Source organism: Symphalangus syndactylus, chromosome 7 (assembly GCF_028878055.3).
Source record: "Symphalangus syndactylus isolate Jambi chromosome 7, NHGRI_mSymSyn1-v2.1_pri, whole genome shotgun sequence".
Classification (NCBI taxonomy): Eukaryota; Metazoa; Chordata; class Mammalia; order Primates; family Hylobatidae; genus Symphalangus; species Symphalangus syndactylus.
Window position 1 is genome coordinate 143,132,715 of NC_072429.2, and position 11,299 is coordinate 143,144,013.

Consider the following 11,299-nt stretch of genomic DNA (forward strand, 5'->3'; position numbering starts at 1 on the left):
GGGTAGCACCAGGAGAGGACACCTGTGCTGAGCTTTTCTAGGTAGGGGAGTGTGGGGAATGGGGGCATCTGCCTGGCCTTGCACTCCCCCTACCGGCCATGCCCACCCTGTTGCAGTGGAGCTGCTTCTCCCCGGCAGGTCCTGGGACCCTCAGGCCTCCTGGCCCCTGGAACAGCTGTCCACGTGGCTCTGGCACTCGCCCTTGTGGGTGTGGCCATACCCCCCACCAGGCCCCAGGCCCCTGGCAGGCTGAAGAGGTCACTGAACAGCACTTTATTGACACCCTCGGACCCTGGGCAGGGTCAGCAAGGCTCCCAGCTGGCATCAGCCTGTGTCTGGCCTGCTGTTGCCATCCCTAAGGGGTGCAGGACAGAGCCCCATAGGGGCAGAGACGCCTCCCTGGGACAGGAGGAGGGTGCTGTGCAGCCAGGCCCATCCCCAGCACTCAAGGCCTAGGAAGAGAGGTGGGCTCTGGCGGCGGGTGTGAGGTGGCAGTGAGAAGCCAGGCCCTCAGGTGCAGCTCAGGCCTCTGCCGCTGGAGCCTCATAGTTGAGCACGTAGTAGTCATGGACATACATGAGGACGGCTATTGGCTGTCCAATGATGAGCGTCAGCCACACAGCTGCATTGCCATAGTTGCCCTGGAAAAAGCGGCCCACAAACCAGGCCAGTGGGATCTGGGGAGTGAGGGACCAAGTCAGTCGGCCATGGTGACCACAGGGCTGGGGGCTTCAGGGTCCCCGGGCATGGGGAGGGGCAGTCGGCCCAGGGGTTCAGGCACGGGGTAACTGGGCGAGTGAGGAGGCCATGTGGGGGTCGCTCACCTGAGCCATCATGCCCGTGAACGCCCAGAGGCGGAACATTCGCAGAGGGACGCTCACCAGGTACTGAGATGAGAGGGAGAGAGGATGTCAGGGAGTGAAGCGTCAGCCGTCCCTGCTGTGGGCATACCACTGCCCAGGGATGAGGCGGGATGCCCCCACAGAGCACTGACCTCGTGGAAGAAGGCTGAGGCCAGGAACACCCCTGTCCTGGCCATCCACTTGCTGCTGCCCCGTCGAAGCATGGGCTTGTAGAAGTGTCTGCAGAGGAGGGGGCATGGAAAGCGGTTCAGGTTCACAGCCATGTTCCACATCTTTCACACACACACACCACCTGGTTTCTGCAGAGGGGGAGCGTGGAAAGGGGTTCAGGTTCACAGCCATGTTCCACATCTCTCTCACACACACCCCACCTACCTGATGCACCACTTGTGCACAGGGATGTTCCAGTTCTGCCAGAAGTAGGTGACAGACTCAGAGTTCCTAGGGGCCAAGAGACCACAGGGGGATCAGAGCACACCATGGCCCATCCCAGCCCCCAAGGACACCCCAGGGCCACTCACCACCAGTCCCTGTAGAACTCCCGGTCTCCAAACTGCATGAGCTCAGCCACAGCATTCAGGCAGGAGTGGAAAAGCCAGTAGAAGAAGATGAGCCAGATGAGGTGGTTGGGGACCTGGCAGGGGGGTTGGGGGTGGGCATCAAGTTCTAGAACCTTCCCCCACATGCCACCGTCCCCTCCTGTCCCGCGCACGCGCCACCTGTCTGCACTCACCGCCAGCTTCAGGAGGCGCTCAATGATGCGTGAGTAGTCCATGTCCTGCAGAAACAAGCCCTTCAGCTGGCCACGCTCCCAGTCACTCCCCAGCCACCCCAGCTGCAAGAGGACCTGAGCCACTCACCTTGAAGGGCTTCATGGAGTTCTGGATGGTGGGGACCATCCACTGCAAAGGAGGGCACCACGTCAGCTCCCAGCCACGCCCAGCTGCACCCAACCCTGCCCTACCCCACTTACCTGCTGGATCAGCCCCACCTGGAGCTGGGTGAAGAACAGCTGGGGGGGAACCAGAGAGCAGCCAGCTGAGGCCCTGGCTAGCCTGAAGGCCTCCCAGCCTCCAGTGGCTGCCCCCAGCCCCCAACCTCACCATCTCAAGGATCCGTCGCAGCAGAAAGCGCTTCCGGATGCGGGGAGAGCGGGGAAAGTTGAGCTCATAGCACAAGGTGGGGGCGAAGAGGAAGTAGTAGAGATCTGGAATGGGAATGGGGGGTTGGTGCCAGAACAGGCCCAGCCTGTCCCCTGCACCTTAGCCCCACAGAGGTCCTCACCACGGTAGGTCAGATTGTCTGGGTAGCTCACGGTGTTCGGGGCAGCAGTGCTGCTGGCCTTCTTCCCTGCAGAGGCTACGAGCACAGCAGAGTGGGAGGGGGGTGGTGGGGCCCTGCTGCTGCCCAGCCCCCCAGCGGGCAGCCCCAGCCCCCGGCAGCCCCTCACCAGCCTTGGCCCTGGCCCTGCGGCACCACAAGTTGACGTCGCGGTAGGAGAAGAGCTTGAGGAAGAGGATGGTGTGCACCATCAGCGCCAGCAGGGAGCCCACTGCAGGAGAGGTGGACTCAGGCCTCCACAGCGCCACAGCCAGAGGCCATGCCTGTGGCTGGCCCAAGACAGATGGGCAGGGTGGGATGGGGGCGCACCTGGAGTGATAGACTCAACCAGTAAGACCACAGCCGCTGGGAAACACAGAATGGTGGCCAGGTTGGCCACATGCAACAGCAGTCCCGCCTGCTCCGTCAGGGCACCCTGGAGTGGGGAGCAGAGCACTCAACCAGGGCTCCCATTGCCTGGGGGAGGGCTGCCAGGCCTGGGGAGCAGCTCCTCCCAGGAGCGCACACAGCAGGATGAGCACACACGGAGGTGAGGGGCACTGCTTACCACCGCCAGGCGCTTCTCAACCTGGAACGCAGCCACAGCAAAGACATTGGCCGCTGTGGACAGAAGCACCAAGAGGCAGATTTAGGGCCACGTCAGCCTGATCCCCACCCGAGGCCCTCCTCAGAGCCCAGCTCACCAATAACCAGGCACGGGGCGGGCCAGCTATAGGGATCCTTCAGGAACAGAGAAACCACCTGGATGGGGTCCACCAGGATGCCATACCTGGGGGTGGAGGGATGGAGACCTGAGTGGGTGGCAGGTGAGGCTGTGGGGCGGGGCCTGGACAGGCCATGGGTGGGGCAGGGATGGGACCTGGCAAAGGCACTCACTTGATGAGGTTCTCCAGAAATAACCGGGCATTGCTCAAGATCTGCGAGGGATGGACAGGAGGGTGCAGCCCCTTTAGTCCTGGCCACAGGGTACTCACCCCAGATCCTCCCAACACCTCTGGGCACATCCCAGCCCTGTCTGGTCTCCATGCCAAGCTCTGAGACTCAGCCAACACCAGTGCTGGGAAAGGGGAAGTCCCTCCCTGTCCCCATCACACCAGGGGGTCCCACATGGAGGGAACCAACCGGCCAGACCAACCAACCCTGCCAGACGCCTGGGTCTTCAGGAGCAGAAAGACCAGCTGCTGAGCTGCTCACATCCCTCCTGCTGAGCCAAGCCAGTGAGGGACCCAAGGCTCCCACAGCCAACCACACCACAGAGACAGCCCCAGAATACAGGCCTGCCCAGGGAGGCCTGCCCACGGCTGAGCCCCAAGGAGCCAGTCTCTACTGGTGGCCCAGGCTGAAGAGGGGGAGTTGTCTACTCTTTCTCTGCAGGAGCAGTGCCCAGCTGTGTGGCAAGGGGGGCTGGGCCTGGAGTGCTTCCCAGGGCTTATGCCCCGCCACCCTCTTCTGCTTCCTGCAGCCCTCCAAGCCTTGGACACTTGGCTCTAAAGCAACTTCCCAGGACTGAGCCCCCATGGAAAAAGGCTCCTGGGACTAGCCTGGAGTTGGGTGCTTGGCCTCCCTCTGCAAGGACAGGAACCTCCTCCTCCATCTTACAAGCACTACCAACACCTCCATGAGCTGGGCCCCAATGCCACAGACCTGGCTGACCACCCGGAGATCAGGCCTCACGTGGTAGTGAGCTGGTGCTGGGGAAAAGGGTCGCTGGCAAGGGAACACTGAGGGTCTCCTGCCTGGGTGGTCAGGGAAGGCTTCATGAGAGAGAAGACTGCTTCAGAGACACAATGGCTACTGCCCCGCCTCCCCCGGCCGCAGGGCTGACACACAGGCCTTCTGCACGGACACATGTGGCCCACACTATCACCGGCCTCTCCTGAGGGCTGACAGCAGGCAGACGCCAAAGCTGCCAATGGATGGCACCCACCTCCAGGCCCAGGCCACAGAAGGAATGCGACAAGCAACCCAGAGCGGGACACATGCCTGGGGCCGGGGAGCATGGGGGAGCCAAAGCAGGGAAAAGGCTTCAGGGCTGGGCCAAAGGGCCAGGCAGGCTCAAGGGGTTGGGAAGAACACACAGTGCTGCCTGGGCTGGACAAGGCCCAGCCTGGGCCAGGAATGGCCTGTGTCTCCCGAGTGCCGGGCTGGCGCTGGGCCCACTGTCCTCCTGCCTGGCCAGCTTCTCAGTCACCAGGACTCGTAGGCCTCCACAGCTGGCCACCCCCAGGGAACCTTCTAGGACCATGGGGAATGGGGGATGTGGATGTGCATGGGGCCCCTTCCACGTGGGTAGCCACAGGAGCAGCACCCAAGGCCAGAGACAGACACGCCTGGGTGAAGGTCAAAGGCCTCGAGCCACATCAGCCCTCAGTGGGGGAGGCTGGGCCCAGATAGTCCTTGTCCCCGACCTGCCCTGTGGGTGCCCCTTTGAGTCCTAGACTCCAACTACTTCTGCGGTGGGGCTGGCAGCCCACGAAGTGCCAGTGGGAACCAGGCCCAGAGGCAGCAGGCCTTGGACGTGGCACAGGGCTCCATCTAATCACCTTCCTCGGGGGCTCCTAGGACCCACAGCTGAGGGAAGGGGCCAGGAGGACTGCAGAATCGTGGCCGGGCCTGTAGGGCTCCATACCCACACAGGCCATGTGGCGTAGCACAGGAAGCTCTTCTCACATCCCCTGCCAGAGAGGCCTTGTGTCCACAGAGCATGCAGTCCACTCTCCCACCAGCCCAGGGCAAGACCCCCTCCACTCTGCCCTCCATGGAGGCCCTGCACCCCTCAGGCCGAGCTCACAACACACAGGCTCCAGCCAGGCACTGTTCGGCCTCCCCACGCCCACACCACACCTGCAGGATCTCCTGGGATCCAATGGGAAGCAGCGAGTATGTGGTGCATGGGCACCCAAGTGACCACAGCAGGGGCAGCCACTGCCACTCCCCTCCCCAACAGTCCAGTGCTGGCGGCCACATGGAGGTGCAGCCTGCTCCACACACCCCAGCCCACAGGGGCTCCAGCCCCAACACCCTGGGTGGCAGAGCCTGTTCTCAGGCAAAGGCCAACCTGGGGCAGAGCCCCACCTGGACCTAGACCTGCTCCCGACACCATGTCCCACTCACCAACATCACCACACACCAGTTCAGGATGCCACGGTAGTTGCTGAAGCCACTGTCAGAGCTGAACAAAGAATCCTGCAGGCGATGGCACCTGACAGAGCACGACACAAGCACCCCCTGAGTGGGCACCAGCAGGGCAGGGCCACCCCCGCAGGATCCAGGCCCCCCACCCCAGTGTCCTCGACTGCCCTCAGGCCCCCACTCCATTTACAACCAGGAGGAGAAGACAGGCAGAGCCACACTGTGGCCTCGAGACCTACAGTGGGCAAAGTTCTCAGGATCCCCAGAGCCTGCACCTCCAGGCAGCGGGAAGAGCATGTCAGGGTCAGATGCAAGCCCAGCTGGCCCTGCCCGGACTGGACCTTCATGGAGCTTGGACACTCCAGGCCTCACCCTCCAGAGGCCTCTGGCCACTGCCATGCACTCTGGCTGTGGACTAGCACTGGGGCCACAAGCAGGGTCCAACCTGGGGATGGACCAGGGGGCACTGCCCAGCACTGCGGGGACCAAGTCGTGAGGGTTGAGTCCACCCGATTCAGTTGGCCCATCCCACCACCTGGGAGCCAAGGGGTCCCCACACTTGGACGTGCAGGCTCTAACTGGCAAAGGCAGGCCAAGCGCCAGCCACACACCAGCCTGACATGCACTTTCCCAGAGGCAGGGATCCAGCCCTTGTGTGCCGGTGTAGCCTCCACTTGTTTGTGATGTGTTCCAGCCCAGGCTGAGGGGGCTGAAAGGAACCCACCCAGGGCTAGGTGCCTGCTGGCCGAGAGGCTTCCAACAGAGGCAGGCGCCCACCCATGATCTCCCAACCAGCGCTGGAGGGGTACAGGCAGACCCTGCCTGGTCCTGGGCATACTGCACAGGTGGGAGAGGGCACCCAGTCCAATAGAGGGACTGCCATATAGCAGGACAAGGACAGCAGGAGCTTGGCCAGGCCCCACACGTCCTAGGAACCAATGCTGGCTCACATACACTAGCTGTAGGCCTGCCTCACCCCCCATCTGCCGTGCCACCAGGACACCACACACAGCATTGAGCAAGTTCTCAATTTTGTAAGAGGAGAGGCCAGAGCCTCCCTTTCCCTCCCGCACACGCACATCTACATCTGCCCCTCAGAGTCCCTAGGCAGGGAGAGTGGGCCTGAGAGCGATGGCAGGAGCCCCGTGAGGCAGACGCCCTCAGGGCACCCAGGGCAAGCTGGCTAGGATTGGGGTCGGCAGTCAGACGGCCCTGCCCAGGAGGCAAAGGGCTAGGGAGGCCGAGAGGCAATGCCAACAAGCCCAACCTTTGCCCCCAACACTAAGGTTGGTGCAACACCTGCCCCATCTACACCTACACAGTCCCTGGCCGAGTCTAGAGTAGCCCCCAAGACCCCCAGGCAGGGAGGGTGCTCACACCTTCCCCTCTGCCCATCTAGACCGGAACACGGGCAGGCAGCTCCACCCCAGCCCCTGCCTCTCCCAGCTCCAGCCTGCGCGTCCTGCATCCACCCACCAGGTCCATCTTGGGCCACGTAGTGAGGCTGTGGTCTCCACCTGAGCCTCCCTCCTCCCCAACTTGGCAGCTGCCTTCCCAACTGACCACGGCCCTTGGCTCATCTCCCCAGCCTACTCCACTCACTGCCTGCCCACAACCAGGAGGCTGGGTGTGGACGCCGCCAGAGCCCCAGCACCATGACGGGAGCAGGGGCACGAGACCCACCTGCCCAGCAGCCTCTCTGGGCTGTCTGTCTGGGGGCCTCTCCACTGCCCCCTCTTCCCCAAGTTCAAGCCCATTTGTTTTCAGCAGAACAATCCCAAGCCTCAGGGTTGGCCATCTTGTACCACAACTTACCAACCACAGCTGTTTCACAACAGTATGACCCCTGCCCCCTTTGAGCCACCAAGGACACCATGCTGGCTTTATCCGTGCCCATCTCCAAGATGAAAACAGGAGCTGGGAAAGGGTGGTGCTTCCCAAAGCTCACTGCAGACAATCCTACACAAGCTTTCCCAGGGGCCCTTGACAGGCTTCCAAGGCCTTCCGCAACCCAGCCACAGCCTCGCCTCAGGCCCTTCACAGGCCTGACCAGCCCCACCTGGAGGCAGCAGCCCCACTGCGCTACCCCTACCCCTCACAGGCCCCCATGAGGAGGAAGCCCCGGTCCACCAGTGCCCACAGAGCTCCAAGCAGCCAGTGCGGCCAGCGGCATGTGGGCTAGAGGGCAGGCTGCATGGAGCAGCATGGGGAGGCGGGATCTGCCCCTGTGCCCAGAGCACCTTTATCACCCTCTCACCGACTGGAGAGTCTGCCCAAGCCTCTGCACCTTCCAGCTGTCCCTACACCCACTCCCTAGTCCAAGAAGACTCGGAGCAGCCTGCCCTCCCTCCTGCAGCCCCCAGGCCCACCCAGCCAGCAGGATCTTCTCAGTCTCACAGCAACACTGAGACCTTGGCACATGCCCACCCGCCACCCTGTCTCCAGGTTCAAAGTGTGTCCAAGGCACAGGTCCCAGTGAGTCCCACACTTGGGGCCCACACAGTGCAGCTCCAGGGCCAAGCACAATGAGGAGGGGGCAGAGTCCAGCTCTGCTTACTGCCGCCTCCTCCACTCTGGCCTCTGGGCTGGGCCTGGGTTCAAGATGGTTGGGGCAGGCTCCCTGCACCTCGCAGACCCTGCTGGAGAGAGAAAGGGAGAGTCAGAGAGGACACCTCAGGGACAAAACACTCTGGGAGAAGCCAGAAAGCGGATGGCCCCGACTGGGGTGCCTGTGAGCAGAGGGCTGGTGGGTGTGTGCAAAGAGCCTGGCAGGAGTGAGCCACAGGCAGAGCAGAAAGGGGTGCCCTCTCCTGCCTGCGTCACAGCCTCACCTTGCCACGGGGCCGGAAGAAAGGAGCTCACACCCAGAGCCCAGCCCTAGGTGAGCAGGAAGTGTCCGTGAGGGGAGGAGGCCCGAGCTCAAGGAGTAATGAGGAAGCGGGAGAGGAAAGGCTGGGCTGGTCCAAGAGCAGCAGGAAGCGGGAGGGAGGGGAGGCTGTGAGGCTGACAAGGGGGTGCGCTAGAGGCCAAGTCCCAGGAGGGCAGGCAGAGCAAGGCCTGACGCAGACAGCAGGGAGAAGAGTCCAGTGTCCACAGCCAGTGGGCCCCAAGCCCTGCTGCATTCCTAGGTCTGAGAGACAAGCACACATGGCCTGCAAGTCCTGGACACCCAGGAGCAGATAGACTTTCGGTCTCAGCCTCCAGCCCCAGGAAGGCCTCACCTCTGCCATCTACTTCCCCTCTTCCCAAGGAGACCCGACCTCAATGGCAGGGACAGGGACTCACCAGGCCTCTCCCATGAGCTCTGCACCCATCCCACACCAGCAGAAATACAGGAAAGCCTTGCTGGTTTGCAAAGCAGGAAGGTGACTGCTCTCCCCTGCCTACCCCTGGGTGGCAGCTTGGCCCAAAGCTGGGACTACCCTCATCTCACACTAAAAAAAAATCCCAATTCCTGGCTGGGCGCGGTGGCTCACACCTGTAATCCCAGCACTTTGGGAGGCCAAGGCAGGTGGATCACTTGAGTTCAGGAGTTCGAGACCAGCCTGACCAACACGGAGAAACCCCATCTCTACTAAAAATACAAAATTAGCCCGGTGTGGTAGGTGCCTGTAATCCCAGCTACTCTGGAGGCTGAGGCAGGAGAATCACTTGAACCTGGGAGGCAGAGGTTGCAGTGAGCCAAGACTGTGCCATTTTACTCAGCCTGGGCAACAAGAGCAAAACTAGTCTCAAAAAAAAAAAAAAGAAAAAAAAAAGAAATCTCAATTCCCATGTCCTCCACAGGTCATGTAGCCATCCCCCTGCCTCTGGAGAGAGGGTAACTCCAGGAGCCACATCTCCTTTTCAGGCAGGAGGTGCCTAGGCCAGCCTCCCTCACCAGCACCCCAGGCCCACAGCAGGCAAGCACCCCTCTCAGGAGGGCCACCCTCCTCCCCACGGCGCCTTCATGGCCTCCGTGCCCGACCTTTGTCCACATTGCTTCATGCCTGCCTCTTGCTGAGGTTATCTTATCTCCCAGATGAACTGAGCACCCTGAGGGCCACAACGGTGCCTGCCCTCCCCCAGCCCCCTCTCCATGGTGCCCCGTGAAGGAAAGCTCCGTTCTTGCTCACTGAGAGAGCAAATCATTGCCAACTAAATGTCCAAAATCAGCCCACTTCCTCCTTGATAACCTCTAGGCCCTCAGCTGCTCTCTAAAACAAAGCCCCTGAGGGCCCCTGGGCCAGGGTAAAGGCCACAAAGAGGGGATGGAAGGTGGCAAGGGGATTGCTCAAGGCCAGCTTGGAGGAGGAAGCCAATGCCCAGGCTGGCCAAGTCCTTCCCATCGGCCGTGGTTCTCTCCCTCCACCCCTCTCTGTCAGTCATCCAGCTGAGCAGGGCACACGCCTGCAGGTGTGTCCACCACCCCCATACCCCACTCCCCACCTGGAGGATGGAAGTCCCAACACAGAACCCAACTCTCTGTCCCTACAACAGACGCTGGTTCTGGCAACATCAGCAGGGCTCCAGGCCAGCCTAACCACTGGAGAAATGAATGGGCCACGCAGCCACTCTCAGGAGGGTCTGCAAGGACAAGAACGCCTCTTACACTGCCCCTTGTCCGGGGCAGCTGCTGATTCCCCTGTCCTCCGACAGGCCTGGGCTCCTGCTGGCCCCCTCCCTGGCAGGTCAGCCCTCCTCTGGGAGCCTTTCCTACCCGCAAGGCACCGCTCATAGCACCAAGAAGGAACCCATCACCACAAACTACCCAGATCTTATCTGACTCCTTCCAGATAAGGGGACACTGTCCAGGGCCGGGCCCCCACCAGCCCGCCCCTCGAAAAGCTCCTCAGGAACCCCTGAGGATGCACAGACCCAAGAGGATCTGAATGCGGGACACCTGCCGGCTCCCCTCTGCCTGGCCAAGGCCAGCTCCAGAGCCCCTACCCAGTGACCTTGTCAGGAGACTCTCCCCCCCCAAGCCTCAGTTTCCCCACAGGGCCCATAGGGCACACCGATCCCCGCTTAGCCCAGGGCCCTTGTTCTCGGACTCGGAGCTCGCGCTTCGGCCAACCCCGGAAAGTCGCCGGGCCCTTGGGTCAGAGGTTAGGGGGTCAGGCGCTCCGCTACCTCAGCTCCCAGTGGCCGCTGCCCACACCGGCGTCTCCGTCCTTGTTGGGGGCCGGGGCTGGCGCGTCCCCCGCGGCTCCCACGTCGGGGCCCGCAGCGGCGTCCCGCACCTCCTCTTCCGCCGCCGCAGGCCCGCCGCCGCCGTGGCTGGAGGGCCGCGACCCTGTCCTCCGGCGCCGAGAGCCGCCGCGGTCGCCCATGGCCTCAGCCCGCACCCGGCCGCAGCCAAGCTTAGGCCCGCCGGGTTCGTAGCGCCCGAGGCGCGCGACCCCACCTCCGGGCCCTTGACAACGGCCGCCACCGCCCCCTGCCGGCCGCCGTAGCCTGGGTGCCCGCCCCACCGGCGCGTTCGACCCGCCCGCGTCCGACCCGTCGGCCTCAAGGATAACGGCCGCGTCGCTCCGGAGCCTGTAACTAATGGACGGCCGCTTCTCACGTCCATTTGTAGTCCGCGGCCGACCTGAGGCGGGGCCTGGAGAGGCTGACGGGGCGCAGAGCACCCTGGGAGTCGTAGTCGCCGCGGACGCACCGGCGCAGAGCACCCTGGGAGTCGTGGTCGCTCCCAGGTCTGAGGCTGCCGGCCGCAAGTGCGCGCAGCGGGAACGGACCTCGCATCGCCCTCGCGTGGTCCCGGGGTCCTGTCCGGCCCCACGGAGCGGGATGGTCCGCTGAGGGGTGCGCTGGGCCCCGGCTTCCTGGCCGCTGTGTGCCCGCCCCTCGTCCCACTTGTGTACACACGGGGTCTCGGCAAGTCACTCGGGGCAATCATTTAGGAAGCGCCTAGAGCGCCCAAGGTCCAGCTGCCCGGGCCGGTGTCCGCGGCGGCTCGCGTCGCCTGCCACCCAGCGCGT

The 11,299-nt window shown here is 63.2% G+C and overlaps 1 protein-coding gene across 2 annotated transcripts; it reads right to left on the reverse strand.

The window, feature by feature from the left end:
• Positions 1-258: 258 nt before the first annotated feature.
• Positions 259-10,931, reverse strand: DGAT1 (diacylglycerol O-acyltransferase 1). 2 transcript variants are annotated; one of them, XM_055287660.2, is made up of 17 exons: positions 10,449-10,931; positions 5,319-5,406; positions 3,081-3,121; positions 2,888-2,973; positions 2,752-2,804; positions 2,514-2,619; positions 2,314-2,415; positions 2,148-2,222; positions 1,967-2,070; positions 1,837-1,875; positions 1,724-1,765; positions 1,597-1,641; positions 1,385-1,497; positions 1,239-1,304; positions 995-1,082; positions 825-887; positions 259-677 (listed from the first exon to the last, which is right to left on the reverse strand). In XM_055287660.2, the coding sequence occupies exons 1-17, from the start codon at positions 10,646-10,648 to the stop codon at positions 522-524; spliced, it is 1,467 nt and encodes a 488-aa protein (XP_055143635.1). In that variant the 5' UTR covers positions 10,649-10,931; the 3' UTR covers positions 259-521. The 2 variants fall into 2 exon arrangements, with proteins under 2 accessions (XP_055143635.1, XP_055143636.1); XM_055287661.2 differs by lacking the exons at positions 3,081-3,121; positions 5,319-5,406 and having other exon boundaries at positions 10,449-10,923.
• Between the last annotated feature and the right edge of the window lie 368 nt (positions 10,932-11,299).

What these genes read in the sequence shown, in the direction of transcription:
- DGAT1 (XM_055287660.2), bottom strand. Translation starts at nt 10,648, where the DNA reads ATGGGCGACCGCGGCGGCTCTCGGCGCCGGAGGACAGGGTCGCGGCCC. An exon ending in AGGTGGGGCTGATCCAGCAG is followed by an intron (nt 1,766 to 1,836) that starts GTAAGTGGGGTA and finishes CCTCCTTTGCAG; the next exon opens with TGGATGGTCCCCACCATCCA. An exon ending in ACTCCATGAAGCCCTTCAAG is followed by an intron (nt 1,642 to 1,723) that starts GTGAGTGGCTCA and finishes TTGTTTCTGCAG; the next exon opens with GACATGGACTACTCACGCAT.